General features: G+C 44.6%; 1 protein-coding gene across 7 annotated transcripts in view; it reads right to left on the reverse strand.

The window, feature by feature from the left end:
* Susd1 (sushi domain containing 1) overlaps positions 1-16308 on the reverse strand; it is a 142954-nt gene that overhangs the window by 44417 nt on the left and 82229 nt on the right. For 6 of the 7 annotated variants that reach the window (XR_004120834.1, XM_031377536.1, XM_031377534.1 and 3 more), the window contains 2 exons: positions 8477-8586; positions 5518-5710 (listed from right to left, as the gene is read on the reverse strand). Coding sequence is in view for 6 of the 7 variants with exons in the window: in XM_031377536.1 (XP_031233396.1) it covers positions 5518-5710; positions 8477-8586 (303 nt within the window). In the remaining variant the exon portion in view is untranslated. The remainder of the gene's footprint in view (positions 1-5517; positions 5711-8476; positions 8587-16308) is intronic. The other variant, XM_031377535.1, reaches the window with a different exon arrangement.

The following is a 16308-nucleotide window of genomic DNA, read 5'->3' on the forward strand; positions in this document are numbered from 1 at the left end:
GCACACAGGCACACACACACACACACACACACACACACACACACACACACGCACACGCACACGCACACGCACACACACACACACACACACAGCTGAACACCCCACCCCCACCCCACCCCCACACAGGTGCATACACCACAAACACCCACCCACAGCTGTCATCCTAACTGGAAAACAGAGACAAGGCAGCAATCTTAAAAGTACCATTAAACAAACAAACAAGCAAACAAAGTATCAAATTCCAACCACATTCTCTCAACTTCCTACAGTGTTTGTGCTGAGAGCTGTGTGAGAGGCAGGGAGCTAGAGACCTCCACGAAGAGAGAAATGCCATTTTCAGTGTGAAAACATGGAGACAGGCCAGTGTGACCGCAGCCTTGCTACAGAGAAAGGATAGGTAGGACATGTCACGGTGCTGTGGAGCAGCTGAAGAAGTCACTGCTCCTGGCAAAGAAAAAGGGAAGAAGGAAGAATGGCACACGTGTCCTTGGGGTCTAAGTGTCAATAGGAAGAAACATGAACGTTAGTGCAAGATCCCACATAGCACGAAAACCCTAATCTAGAACAGAAGATTCGCCCATGGTACCAGAAAACCCCTAAACTATAACAGAATATTCGTGCTCAACCAAAGTACAGTACAAAAAAAGAAATGCTCGGGGCTGGAGAGATGGCTCAGCAGTTAAGAGCACTGACTGCTCTTCCGAAGGTCCTGAGTTCCCAGCAACCACATTGTGGCTCACAACCATCTGTAATGAGATCTGATGCCTTTTCTCGGGTATCTGAAGACAGCTACAGTGTACTTACATTTAATAATAAATAAATCTTTAAAAAAAGAAAGAAAGAAAGAAAGAAATGCTTTACAGCAACTGCACTTCACCCCTTGACTGAAGAGGGCGCTCTTAACCCAGGAATCACGTTAGCTACCACGGCAGGCTGTGACTCCATAGACAACAGCAGTGTACACTCAAAACAAGGTTCTATGAACAAAACCTTGCAGTTTGGTCAAACTACCGTTTTGAAAATCCACAAATGAGAAAAAAATAACACAATAAATAATCATTTGAGGATATGAAGAAAGTATCTCCAGTCAGAAAATTAACTAAGAACAGAAATGGACATAAAGCAGGAAGGGGTTGAAAATAAGTGTCTGAATTCAGAAAATAAATGAAAGCGAAGGACAAATAGGTGTTGGAAATAAAAGCTGAATTTCCTGATGTCTATGAAAGAATAGATTTGAATGAAATTTAATAAAAATAGTAGAGAAAATGTAAAAGTAAAATGAGACTTTTCTTTTCAAGACAGGGTCTGACTATATAGCCCTGGCTGGTCTGGAACTCACTATGTAGACCAGGCTAGCCTTGAACTCACAGACATCTGCCTGTCTCTGCCTTCCAGAGCTGGGATTAAAGGCTTATCCTAAAATGAGATCTATAAAAAAACAAAAGCACAAAAGGTTAAAATTGAAATACAGGCAAACAGTCCAACATATGCATAACCAGGGTCTTTGAAGAGGGGGATACATTACATTGAGACATAATATTTAAAAGTAGAGTTCGGCTGGGCAGTGGTGGCGCACACCTTTAATCTCAGCACTTGGGAGGCAGAGGCAGGCAGATTTCTGAGTTCGAGGCTAGCCTGGTCTACAGAGTGAGTTCCAGGACAGCCAGGGCTACACAGAGAAACCCTGTGTACACAGAGAAACCCTATGTTTCAAGTAGCTTAAGTTAAAGAAACTACGGAGGTGGAAGGTTCAAAGTTGAGAGATTTTGGTTATAGTATGAAAACGTTTCTTTGGATAAATTTAGTATCTGGTTATCATGAAAAATTTCAGGGTATCAGCTTGCAACTACATTATACAGAGACGAATTGGGGTCCATCACACTGTCTGGGCAGATTCACACTGCTCTTCCGGTTCAGCTCTCTGGAGTCTAAGCTTCCAAACTAGAGAGCTAAGCAGTACTCACCAATCAGAAGCCTGTGATACTCACCAGTGACACAGACCAGCCACCTGGGGACTTGGGTCTCAGGTACAGTGACTTCAAGCATGCACCAGATCCCAAGTTGAAAGAAACAATATTACTGCAGTCATACCTAAGAGTGACCTAAGTCACTTGCTTAGTCTAGATCTACAGAGAGCAGCCATTTCTTTCTTTCTTTTTTTTTTTAATTTTTTTATTTTATTTATTATATGTGAGTACACTATAGCTGTCTTCAGACACTCCAGAAGAGGGCATAAGATCTCATTATGGATGGTTGTGAGCTACCATGTGGTTGCTGGGATTTGAACTCAGGACCTTTGGAAAAGCAGTCAGTGCTCTTAACCGCTGAGCCATCTCTCCAGCCCAAGAGCAGCCATTTCTAATGTGTCTCTTCAGACCCAACACATGTGAAGAGGCAATATATAAAAATAGCCTTACAAACTTCCGGTGAAGAGGTGCCCACCCATTGTCCTATTGACGGACCACCCTGGAATCAGATATCACCACCTCACATCGAGGGCAGAACACACTTGTGAAAATACTGAAATGTTAAAAACCTTACAGACATTGTCTTGCCTCCCTTTCTGACTGGTCAAAGAGTTCCAATGTTGAAATAAACGATGTGTAAGGATATAACTAGGCACTGTGAATTGCTTTCCTAATGGAGACTCCTGGAATGATAGATATTTGTGTTCAAGCCCCTGAGGTTCAACATCACAGAGGCCAGTTCCTTTGCTAAAGTATGTGAAGGGTGGTCACTTCCTTGCCATACTTCACAAAAGCAAAGACAATTCCCCACTCATTCAGCCTCAAGGAACAGTAAATAGCAGACCTGATTGACAGGAAGCTCCATTCCTTGGGTCACATTTCCTGTTGCAAAGTTCCTGTGTCACGGGTTACTGAGCAAACCGGGTGTAGAAGGCTGATCTCTGCAGCCTGCCGTACTTCATGTAGCCCCAGCCTCCAAGAAGTAGGTAATAGGTTATCTGCCCCTGCTGTCTGCTGCTCAACCTAAGACCAGCTGGATAAGCCCATTATATTTAAATCTTCTCTAAAAGGACTATACTCAAATCTTTGTTGAGGGCCATCCTGGGAATTGTCCACAACAGAAAAGACGTTACTTTGTCTATTAATCCTTATAATCCCAAGTGGAAAGGAAAATTAAGATTCAGTTTCTCACTACAAAAGTGAGTACACTGGCTGGACCCCAATACGATGAAGAGAGCGCTTGAGCAGGTCACACAGCGCAGGGTCTCTAAGTTGGGAATGCAGGAATAGAGGAAGTGGGTATTTCATTATCAGGAAAAATGTATCGATCAGGTCAAGTTTTAGCACACTAGCTTCTTGGATATAAACTATAGAATTATTTGAGCTATCTCTTCTTCTTTTCCTCTCTAAGTCCCTCCCCCTCCCTCCCTTCTCACATCTCTGCCTTCAAGGACCTTGTAATTGGCCAGGAGTAACTAAGTTGTGTGTAAGTGGGCTGGCAGAATCAGGTGGGTAGACCTTGGGTGTGTACCTGCGCATACTGACTCAGAACTTCTAGGATGGAGCCCTGTGAACCTGTGATGCCTAATACCTCTCCTGGTAATCCTACGCTTGCCAACACGTGAGATGGACAGAAATCCACTAATGCCTTCAGCAGTACAGTCTCTCAGGTGCAAAAGCCAAACTGCCCACCCCCTGGCCTACTAGGAGCGAAAGTGAACAGGAAACAGGGGTCCTGACCAGGCAGGGCCAGGCCCTTCGTTTCATAGCCCCTCCAGAGGGGAACCCTGAAACTGCACTGCTAAGCCCAGAGAACTAAAGAAATGGTAGATGGGCCCCTGGCAACGTGGCTCAGTGGGAGAATGCTTGCCCAGTTTGTGTAAAGTCCTGAGTGGGTGGGTTCTCTAAGGAAAAGGAGAAAAGAGGGTGGGAGGGTGGGAGAGGGAAGGGGGGGTTAAAGACTCTGTATCCCTCAGCACTAGCTGGGAGCTGTGTAGTTAACATCCGTCGCTGGCCACTGTATGGCTTCCAGGAAAGTCCACAGAGGAGGAGTTTCCAAGGAGCACCAAGGAGTACCACTATAACCCTATTCTGAGTCAGACTGCTGCAAGTACAATGATAAAAAAAACCCAAGAGACTAGCAAATATGAAACAGTTTTGTTTTTAATATACCATTATGCAGAAGGAGGTGGGGGAGCCAAATCACTGAATCTAGCACAAAATAGTGGTTTTAAGAATCCTCGAGAAATTTCTGTCGTCTTCTATAGGCTGGAATTTGGACTCCTTCCAAATCACCCTCATAGACCTTGGACACAAAGGCTCAGCCAACGAGCGATCTCGGACTTGGGGCTGCTGCTCTCCCCATTTTGGATCCCGGGCTCAGTCACTTTTCTAACCTCCGAAGCTGAGACAAACAGACCCCTGCTTCTATTAGGAGAGGGTGGGAGGGACCTCATGCCTTCTCTAACGCCCAATGCGCTCTAGTTCATCTCATATGGAAATAGACTGTAACAACTTATTCTTTACATGTGACCATGCTCCTGGATAGCCCAGCTGTGAATCCTCTTGATTCAGACAGTGCCCAATGCAGCAGAGATAACATTTCTGTCTTCTGAAAGATTGACTGGTTAATGGTAGGGACAGAATGGCATGGCTCCTGCCCCTGGGACAGGGCCAGCAGGCGGGGGCCTCCACTAGTGTCAATGGCTTCCTTGAGCATAATGTACATATTTTATGTTCCTCCTTTGAGGAATGTCCTCCCTGTTAATGGTAATGCCTCCACAAGGATCAGAGACAGCACAAGTCCAGGAGGTGAAGGTGTGGCTAATGTCTCAGCAAAATGGAAAATGCTGGGGCCTTCAGGACAGCCCTTAAGGCTGTGGAAAAGAACCCCAAAAACATGAATTTAAAAATATATAATTTTGCCGGGCAGTGGTGGCACACGCCTTTAATCCCAGGACTTGGGAGGCAGAGGCAGGAGGATTTCTGAGTTCTAGGCCAGCCTGGTCTACAGAGTGAGTACCAGGACAGCCAGGGCTACAAAGAGAAACCCTGTCTCGAAAAACAATATATATATATATATATATATATATATATATATATATATATATATATATATAATTTCTCAATTATGCAAAAACATGAGGATGGAATATAAATTGCATAAATGAAATATAACGGGTTTCATGAACCTAAAGGAACAAAACAGCTGCACAGTGAGCCAACTAGTCAGAAAGCTACCAAGGAAGGAGGTAAAGAACAATTTTGGGTTTGAAATGAGAGACAGAAGCCTTCCAGAATCCCCACTCTAAGGTTGCCTGGAATCTCCACCTAGTCTCCTTGCCTGGACCCTCTAGAAGTCAAAACGCTGTACAAAAGGACTGATCGCTAAGACTCAAGCCTCCGGAATACCAGACAAAACTGGTAGTTAGTTAGAACTAGAATGTGGGGCTCTTGACCCCATCATTTGTGCCCCCCCCATTGTGCCGGATTAACCCTCATACCTAATTTGTTATCTCCAGGTACAAAACAGAAAGGCGTCCGTGCCTACCTGCCGCCGAGGTTGTTAGGGTTATTTGTGTGGAGCGCAGCTCAGTGGGTCTCAGAAGGGTGATGTTTATTGTGTAATCAGTAGCGGGGTGCAGATCTAAACACACTTCATGAGCTCGGTCTCTCGTTGTGACGTTGAAGAGCTCAGCATGGTAGACGCTCGCTAGATACCACCTCTGACCCAGAACCTCCACCTGTCAGATGGAAAGAGAGCCCTGCGTTAGCTTCCTGCTGGCTGGCAGGTTTCTAGACGGTCAAGAAACCTCCTTCTGATAAACTTGAAGACCAAAACCAAAGCTCCTGTACCTGTCCTACCCAGCTTTCCTCTCAGCCAGGCACAGGACTAAGACTGAATTGCCTAACCAATGACTGATAGGGAATAACAAGATGGCAGGCAGTTCTAGGGCAATCCCTTGCTGCCCACTCAAGTTGAAAGAGACCACACTGAAGCTACTGGGCAAAATTCTTTTGGTTCTGTTCATCGTGAGGGCTCCATAGAGAAGCCACACTGTGTGGGGTTACTTAACCTCATGAGAACTACCCCAGGCTATGCTTTGAAAGCAACAGTTCAATGTGGTTTCCCTTGCGTCACCACCTTCCCTCCCATCAGAGCTGGTCAAAGCTGATGAGTGTGGAGGTATCCCACATACTGTGGTCTGAATCAGGCCACTCAAGCAACAACAGTGAGTCACAGGGGAAGCGCTCTTGTGAAGATCCCAGAATAAGAGGATCAAATGTCATCAACCAGTATAGTTTATCTGGCGAAACTGCTAATGAAGCTCACATCACTGGCTCTCCACCCTCCACCATTACATTCACGCACTGAGCCATCCTCACAGATCATCCAAGACTGGATAACCAGCTCATAAGGTTCCTCTCTCATCCAAGCCTTCCAACTCCCTTGGATAGTTTAGGCAGCCTTAGAGCGAGATCATCAAACCTTGAGTTCCTTGCTCTCAATGCTATGAATGTCCTCCACTTCCGTTCCAGCCATCCTATGCCACAGCCGTGCTCCAGGGTCTAGAAAGCATTACCAGGGGAGCTGAGCGTAAGATCCCATGGTGCCCTGTTCTTCTGGACCACTCGCTGATAAAGGCTAATGTATTCATATGTGATATGAACAGTGTGTATATTCTCACATGCAGACAGCTTCTGAATGCTCACTTTTCTCCAGTGGACTTTACTATATTCCATATATTACATAAATGGATCTTGGACATATTAAAAGTTCAATTTATTTTTCAATTTTACTCTTCAATCATTGTAGGGTGTGTATATACATAGATGCACATAGATGCCTGAGGCTGAATGTCTTCTCACTGAACCCTGAGCTCAGGGATTCAGCTAGCCTGGCTAGCAAGCAGCCAAAGGAATCCTCTTGACTCGGCCGGCACACAACACCGTATCTGCTCTTTGGGTGGGGATGGGGTCCACACTCAGTGCCTCATGCTTGGGGTGGCAAGTACATTCCTAACTGAACCGTCTGTCTTCCCAGCCCCACGAATCATTTGTTTTCCTAAGCAAGCATTTGGCTAGCTATAGTATAATTCCTTCATAGCTAATTTGAAAAACCGTTTTAATCATAGAATAAACTATTTGGATCCTTGAATGTGTCTCTCTTCTAGGGCTCTTTCCAACATGGAAACTTAAATTCTCACCCACTTACTATCCTCCAGTGGCTCCTCACAGGCATTCAAATTCAAAGCAAAGAACACAAGGTTCTCACCATCCAGCCCCTGTTAGGATTTTTCACTTCCTCCCTCCCTCCCTACTCCTCTTTGGCTTTCTGACAGCCACTGTTCCAACGACCTGCACTTCAACCATTCCCTATGCATTTTCTATGATACGATGTGGGTTTTGCTTCTTAAAAATTACACCTTGTTGGGGAGAAGTAGAGAGGTGGCTGAGCAGTTAAGAGCACTGGCTCTTGCAGAGGACCTGGGTTCAATTCCCAGCATGGATATGATAATTTACAACCATCTGGAACTCCACACTCTACTCCTGGCCTCCAAGGACATAAGGCACATGCATGGTGCACATACAAACATGCAGACAAAACATGTACATTAAGGTAAAGCATAAATAAATATTTTAAAAATTCCACAGGGCCAAATACATGCATGAGAGTGTGCAAATACACACATACACACACACACACACACACACACACACATCCCATTATTTTTGCATTTTTATCAAAGACTCATAGTATCCCGTTACAGTTGTTGTTTGTTTTTACGTTCCTATTTGTTTACATTGAAACTCTCAGGTCATAATATACGATATTCTTTTGCTAAATGTTTACAGAATGAATAACTGATTTTCACTTTATCACACTTGGCCTGAGTTTCTAGGAACTAAAAATGGCATCAAAGTAAATCCAAGTTCCTTCCTAAATTTGCTTTTGATTTGAGTTTTGAGGAGAGAAGGAAATTAAAGCTAAATGAACTTCTTAGAGATGTACACCTACTATGTGCATCTGAAGGCAAACTAAGATGAATGCATTAACACATAAGTGTGTGCAAATGTAGGCAGGAAAACAATAGAAATCATCAATACATAGAACCTTAGTCAACTTAGACTCTCCTCGTGACGGTCTAACCCGTACCCATTCCTAGAAAGAGTGGCCACGAACAGCGGAGACAGTCGCCCTATTAGGAGTCTTTACACATTCTGCATCTTCCATTGCAGACAGCTCACACATCTTGTAAGCAGAGTTGGGTGTTTGCTAAAAATATCTTAACATAGACCTGGTGCTAGGACACACCCGAGAACACTGGTGCGTGCTTTGCAAAGAAGAGTCACAGTTCAAGAAAAGGGCATGTTTAATAAGATCTCATTCAGGGGATAAGAGCAAGAGAAAAGCTGAAGCGAATAAGGCATGCCCAGAGTGGGGATGAATCACTCATGTTTTTTGAATGACTAATCCTATAAGAGATAAGAATAAGGAATCATCTTACTTGGTATATTTGTTCTGATCCAACTCGCCTAGAATGCCTGCTCAACTTCAAACAAGTTTCATTAAATACTGAAATATTGAAAATTCCATCATCTTCTAAGAGACCATCTTCTAGAAGACAAGAGAACATATAAAAAGGTTGTGTCACTAAGCAGATAGATCATGGTTGAATATAAGAGCAGCTGGAACATTTTCAAAGGCCGGTAGGGTGTTTAACACAAAGAACACACACTTAGATTTGGTTTTTCACACTTAAGCTCAAGCACTAGCTCTATAGTTTGTTTTTGTTTGAAAGTGTGTGTGTACCAGCATGTGTGTGTGCATGCGTGTGTGTATGTGTGTGCGTGTGTGCGCGCGCACGTGCGCCTCTGTGTGTGTGCGTGTACATGTGTGAGCATCTGTGTGTGTGTCCATGTGTGTATGTGCCTGTGTGTCTCTGTGTTTGTGTATGCACATGTGTTTGTGTGTGTGTGTGTGTGTTCTCAATTGCTCTCCATCTTATTCTTTGAGACAGGGTCTCTCACTGAATCTGGAGTCCATTGATTCTGCTAGGCTATTTGGGCAGCAAGCACCCAGGATCCTCCTGTCTCTGCCTCCCCAGTGCTAGGACTATAGGTCCTATGCACTATGGATCCTGGGAGTTTCCCAAGGCACCACTGCTCCTGGGAGGTTTCCATGTTTACAAAAATGGACCTCATCCTCATGATTATGCAGTAAGCACTTTACCAACAGAACTACCATTTTTTCATTTGTTTGGGGTTTTGTTTTTCAAGATTTCTTTATATTCATTTATGAGTATTTTGTCTATGTACCACATGCCTGCCTGATGCCCTTGGAGGCCAGAAGAGAGCGCAGATCTGTGGGGACTAAAGTTACGCATGGTTGTGAGCTGCCAGGTGAATGCCAGGACCCAAACCCAACCTCTGCAATAACCATGGAGTCTCTCCAGCCCTGGTTTTGATTTTTGAGATGGGATTTCACTCAGTAGCCCAGGCTTCCTTCAATTTGCTATGAAGCCCAGGCTAGCCTCTTACTCATAATCCTTCCTCCTTAGCCTCTTGGGTCCTGGAATTATGAACATGCACCACCACACCCAGAAAAACTCCTGAGTTGTATAAACTTGGCCAAGTAAGTTTCAGAAGGGTTTCTTCTAAACCTACATTTTCTCACTTGTGAAGTCAACGTATCCAGGTTGCTTTCTTAATCATGGGCAGATGAAAGAACTGAGTGAGAAATGGAAATGTTGCCATAAAGCTGTGACCTCTGTAGACAGTCAGAATGTCCCAAGGCGTAGCTGTGGACAGACACCTTGAGAATGAGGGAAATGGTGTGTAAAACTCTATGGGTTAGGGCCTTAGGGCTGGTGCTTTCCAATAGAAAATGACTGGAAAGTGGATGTAAGCTGGAGAGACTGCTCTCAGAGCTGACAGCTTTCCTCCAGCTGCTAAGGTAGTTAACAACCTGGAGGTGGCCTTGTTCCAGCCATTACATAGAAAGAGTCATCCCCCTGCAGGGGACATCCCTGCAGTCCTTTATTTTCTTAATGCTGTCAAAAGAAGAGGCTCCACGGGATGAATTAAAGAACCCCCTGGAGTCTGGGGTAACAAAGCAATTTCTAAGGAAAAGCAAATGTCCTAACAAATAAGTTTTTACCTTTTCTACCAATGGAAAAAAAGTGGTTTGTTGGTGTTGGTGATCAAACTCAGAAGCTCAAAGCCCCAAACAAAGTTCACACCTCTGTCAGGGAGACTCTCTTTTACAATCGTGTTTAGTTTGTAAGTCTCCCATAAGAGACTGTGTCACCTAAGAAGGATTCATGATGATGGCGAATTATTCCAGTCAAAAATCAGGATTGCCCAAAGCATTTTCAATGTTGCTAACACATACAGCATAAGGCAATTAGCTGAGAGACAATATCCCTGACTGTAACGGGAAAATGTGAAAATACGGCTCTAGGAATTTGAAGGCCTGTCATATCTCCTTTATATTCACAGTGTTTAGGAACGGCAAATGTATCCCTGTACGAAATGTACGGAAGAAACGGCACATAATGTCTATGGCTGTACACCGACAGAAGACAAGCAGAGCTGCCGTCTGTGAGTTCCCACCCAAGACAACTTTTGTGTGGTACAGCCATTGCAGACTGAGTTCAGAGGAAGACGGTGCTGGGAACAAAGGCATCTGGCTTCTACTTCTTGCACCCACTCCTGACAGAAGTGACTGAGAATAACTAAAAATGGGTCAAAATTTGCATCTAGGTTGGGAGGAAAGGTTGGTTGCCATATGCAAGGCAGACACATGAGGACATCTACGCTTAGCACAGTGTAAAAGAGACTGGGCTCTGGGGAGGCTCAGAACAGCGATCCAGCCTGCCTTCCAAGCAAGTGAGCATGGGCTCCAAATGCAAAGGACTAGAGAACTTGAGCAGTGGAGAAAGACAGACAGGGCCACAGGACAAGTCAGTAGTGAACGGCCCTGTGGAGACACAGTCAGCCCCCAAATCTAACTGCACTTCAGAACCACATGGACAGCACCTCTAAATGGTGCATGGACATCTGTGGGGTGTGTTTGAAGTGTCACCCGCCCATCTAAGTACTAACCAGGCCCAGCCTTGCTTAGCTTCGGAGATCACCTGAGATCAGGCACATTCTTGGTGGCATGACTATAGATTCACTCACCTGGCCATTCTGAGAGGCAGCCAGGACAAAAGGTGCATTCACCAACACTGCTAGTGCCCATGGTCATTCCTTGGCACACTGGAGATCAGCAACAAGGAAGATAGTCTAAGGGGAGACCTCTGGACCAGAGAGCTCTCACCATGTAACAAAATCCTGGCTAGACAGACCAGCTTGGCTCTGCTGCGCCATCATGAAGCCAGGCACAGCAGAGCTGGCTCAAGGCCAACAGCTTCACAAGTCAACAGAACAAGGTACTCAGAAATTAAACTCAGGGAGGTGGGCTTCTCCACAGTTGCTCCTCAAAGAAGGCCAGCTCACCCAACCGTCGGTGAGTCCTTCACCAGGAGGTCAGAGATAAGCACATTAATACAATCCAGTGAAAAGGGAGGTCAGAGGGAGTGACAGCCACCTTATGAGGAGGGACCAGTCTAGACAGAGCTCTATCTTCTCAGGACAAGGAGTCTAGAAGCTATGAAATGATCCTTTCACACTAAGGGAGGGAGAGGGAGGCATGTGCACGGGGACCAGGGGTTTCGTTTTGCTGTGTAGTTTTCAAAGCAATATGATAGTAAGATTAAGCAGTTCAAAGTTCGTTACTTTCAATAATAATTTCTTTAAAACATCTGAAATGATTCTAATGAAAGAAGAAGAATGTATTCGAAGGGAAATGGTGAGAGAGGCAGAAACAAAAGAGAACTAGCTGAGAGTCCCCACACACTTCTCAAAGAGGAGAGGAAAGTGCACAATAGAACTTACAGTGCATTACAGACACGTGCACACACACGCACGCACACGCATGCACACACACACACACACACACACACACACGTTTACAGTAGGCATGGTACACATTCCCAGAAGGCAGAGGAAAAAGGACATGAAGAGAGCAGGGAGTTAGTTCCACAAAGGTGTACTGGGGGAAAAGAAGTAGGGGTGGGGTGGAAGAAGCAACAATACGAGATGGAGATTTGGTGAAGGAAGTCATTCCTAACGTGTGGACAGATCAAAATCCCCTAGGGCGGAAGGAAGACTGATCAAGTGCACAGCGTTTACATCCCCCTCACTGAAGCTTCATGAGAATGTTCCTTTCCTGTTGAACTGCAACCAGGTCAGACACGACGTCATCAGTCAACACCATGTGCTGCTTGCTGAAGGGAGCTGGGTATCCACACTGAAAATCAGATTGCCTTATAGGATTAGAAACAGGGTAGGGGAGCTTGAGGCGTGACTGGATGCTGGAGCCTAAACTTCGCTTGTGGGAACCCAAGATTTAGCCCCTTACCTTCCATTAAGGCCACTGTGATCTGTGATTTACAGAATTCTTAAATTCAAGAATTAATATCCACTCAAACCCTTACTCACAGAGAAGGCAACAAAAGACAGTCTCAGACAATTGTGGGCTCAGAAAGGACCCCATTTCCACAGTGAGAAAAGAGAGAAACCGTCTTCTAGACAGGGGAGCAAAAACGGAAGGAGAAACAGAGAAGTGAGCTTAGAAAGATTGGCAGTTAACACCGCACCCATTAAAACACACACCTCATGTTAAATGGCTGCGGAAAACATTACTACAAGCAGCGTGAAACAAAACTAAAGCTCCAGACTGACCAGGCCAACAGCCTACGGAAAGGAGGATAAGAAATTCAGCAGTGGACAGCTCGCCCTTCCTTCCTCAGAGAGAAGCCAACATGTTAAGCCTTAACACTGGTAATCAGAGAGGCACACGCCCAAACAGGTTCTTTTAAAGATTCAGGCAACTGTAGAAGAAAAACAAGATCTGTAGTGTCTGACTCACTGAAAACAGAAACCAGTGGAACCAATAAAAAGAAAAGAAAAAACAAAAGACGCAGGAATGTGGCATGAAAAAAAGAAAACAACATGCTGGAAGCAGTAGTGCAAGTCTGTCTGCTTATCCGCTCAAATACCAGCCTTTCCCCAGAAAGGTTCTGTGCATTCTGACTCCCAGAGCTGTCATGAGAGCCCCTCCAGTGAGCTTGTGAGGATAGTTAACAGCGTGTTATGCCAGTACAAAAGCACAAAAAAAACTGAGGAAGTTAGTACGGCATCCAAGGGAAATGACGTAAGGCAAATGACGTCGGGCAGACATAGCGAGCCATTTGCTGTTAGTGAGAGAATCCATCCATGTGTCAGGAATATTGAAAACTCTAGCATCAAATAAATCATGCAGGAGAACCCAATTAGCCTCTACAGGAGAAAAGGAGAAATATGGAAAGCTACACAACTCAAGTCTTGCTTGACCTAATAACGTGAGGTAAGTCAGAGCTCACTCTCATCCAAGCATCTGCTGCCCTGAAGATAGTCTGACTAAGCAGTAAAGTCCACGAGGTGCCAATAAATCCTCAAAGTATGTTAAAATGTAATAAGGCCAGAAGTAATTAACATTAAAGTGTAATTATTAAAAAGAAGAGGCTGAACAGATAGTCCAGCTGTTAAGAGTCCTTGCCGCTCTTCTAAGAGAGTCGTATCAGATGCTTCACAACCTTCTCTAACTCCAGTTCCAAAGGATTCAACATATAAAATAAAAAGAAATAAACCTCTTTTTTTTTTAAGGCTGGAGGCAGGGCAAGGAGATTAGAGAAAGAGACAGGAGATGAGAAACAAACAAACAAACCCCAAATGGACTATGTATGAAGTGTCATAAGGAACAGGGTAACTACATATACCAATTTAAACACACACGCATGAATTGTGGTGGTTTAAATGAAGATGGCTCCCAGAGACTGTTAGGGAGTGTCATTCGCTGGGCGGTGGTGGCACATGCCTTTACTCCCAGCTCTTGGGAAGCAGAGGCAGGTGGATTTCTGAGTTCGAGGCCAGCCTGGTCTACAGAGTGAGTTCCAGGACAGCCAGGGCCACACAGAGAAACCCTGTCTTGAAACAATTGTAACTCTGATAGAGGGAGGAGAGGGAAGGGAAGAGGGGATAAGGAAGTATGGGAAAGGGAGGAGGGGGAAGAGAAGAGGGTGAAGGGAAGAGGGTGAAGGTATAAGATCCGAGTAAACAGGGACATCTCAGAAAAACACTGGGAGGTCAGGAATTTCCTTAATGAGATAAGCTCAGGAACTTTGGGAAGGTAGAGGAACTCTCCAGAAGGGAAAGACGAATTAACATTCCTCAGATCACAGGGTAAGAACCAACCTGCTGATGGGGACACATTCCGCAGGGTGGACCTTTGCCCACCTTCAGACAAGGGAAGTCCTTGCCACCTCATTCCCTGAAGACCAATCAGTTTAAAAAGTCACATTGTTTTAACCAATCACATCATGTCTAATGGCTGCTGCCCTAAAAATTGTATAAAAGCTCACTGAACAAGCTGTGCAGGGTAGCCTCCTTTCCTTAGGGTCTGGGACGGCCTCAGTGCACTGGAATAAAACTCTTTATGCTCTTTGCATGGATCAGGCTCCATGTGATTTACTCAGGGGGTCTCCAGTAAGCTAAGGCTCGACAGCGTCTTACAAAGGGAGGAGGGGAAAGGGAGGAGGAGGAAGGGATGAGAGGGAAGGGAGCAAATGCTTTGAGGTTTCAGAAGTCCAAGTCACCAGGTTCAGTGGCTCACTCTCTTTACCTGCTGCTGCCTGCACACCTGGATGTAGAACTCAGCATCCTCTCCAGCACCATGTCTGCCTGTGTGCGGCCATGATGATGACGGACTAAACCTCTGTTCTGTAAGCCAGTCCCAGATAAGTATTCTCCTTTAGAGGAGTCGCCACGGTCATAATGTCTCCTCACAGCAGTAAAACCCTAACTAAGACATGCATGTATACCTGCATATCTATCACACTAATTGGGTGATGTGATACAGTTCTAATTAATTCTTAAACTGGGAAATCAGCACAGCAATTGTACAATTGATGAAACGAAGAGCAAAGAGAACATGTATTAGCACATTTTAAAATAACTATTTAAGCCGAGAGAAAATCAGCATAGCAATTAAATCACACCTTAAAAGCAAAGAAGAAGAGGGAAATTGACAGTGTCTCAGGAATTCTGTCAAAACTTAAATGTGCAAGGGAGAGCGAAGCCTCCGGGACTTCTATTATTACATAGGAAAATGTGGGGAACGTGTTGAATTTTGCACACAGTTACAAAATTTAAAAGTGTTCTGGGTATGATGACACATCTATAATCTCATCATTAGTGAGGTAGAGGCAGGAGGATCAGTTCAGGTTAGCATCAGCTACATAGTAAGTTTGAAGATAGCCTGGGCTACATGAGACCATGTCTTACACACACACACACACACACACACACACACACACACACACACATTTACAAATGTATCAATAAAATCAACTTAAGAAAAGTATGGAGAGGAAATAATAAAATTAAATGGATTGGTGGTTAAGCATAGCAGTGCCTGCCTTCATCCCAGCCAGTTTAAGACCAGCTTTGTCTATGTAATGAGTTCCAGGACACCCAGGGCTACCTAGTGCGCAGTCTCAAACCCAACAGAAAAGGTGGGACATAGAGGAAGAGTCAGGGACAATCTTCAGCCCACACAGAAGCACAGACAAGCAGTCAGGGAGCTCTACCCCCAACCCCCACAAACATTAAAGAAATTCTAGAAAACATGGGCTGACAAAAGTCATGGAAGAAACTGACAAAAGGTATCAACAACAACAAACCAACTTCCTAAAGGGGCAAAACTTAATGATTCTATGAGTGAATCTGTGTTCCAGAATGATGCAGACTTTCACAGAGCAGTCACGTATGTGTGTGTGTGTGTGCTTGTGTGTGTGTATGTTTGTGATGTCTATACAGTGTATGATATGTCTATGTATATTTGCATGTTTGTATGTGTGCCTTTCTATGTGTGTGTGTGTGCTTGTGTGTGTGTATGTTTGTGATGTCTATACAGTGTATGATATGTCTGTATATATTTGAATGTTTGTATGTGTGCCTTTCTATGTGTGTGTGTGCTTGTGTGTGTGTGTGCTTGTGTGTGTGTGCTTGTGTGTGTGTGCTTGTGTGTGTGCTTGTGTGTGTGCTTGTGTGTGTGTGTGTATGTTTGTGATGTCTATACAGTGTATGATATGTCTGTGTATATTTGCATGTTTGTATGTGTGCCTTTCTATGCGTGCGGGTGTGCTTGTGTGTGTGTGTGTGTGTGTGTGTGTGTGTGTGTGTGTGTGTGTGT

Source organism: Mastomys coucha, unplaced genomic scaffold (assembly GCF_008632895.1).
Source record: "Mastomys coucha isolate ucsf_1 unplaced genomic scaffold, UCSF_Mcou_1 pScaffold18, whole genome shotgun sequence".
NCBI classification, from domain to species: domain Eukaryota; kingdom Metazoa; phylum Chordata; class Mammalia; order Rodentia; family Muridae; genus Mastomys; species Mastomys coucha.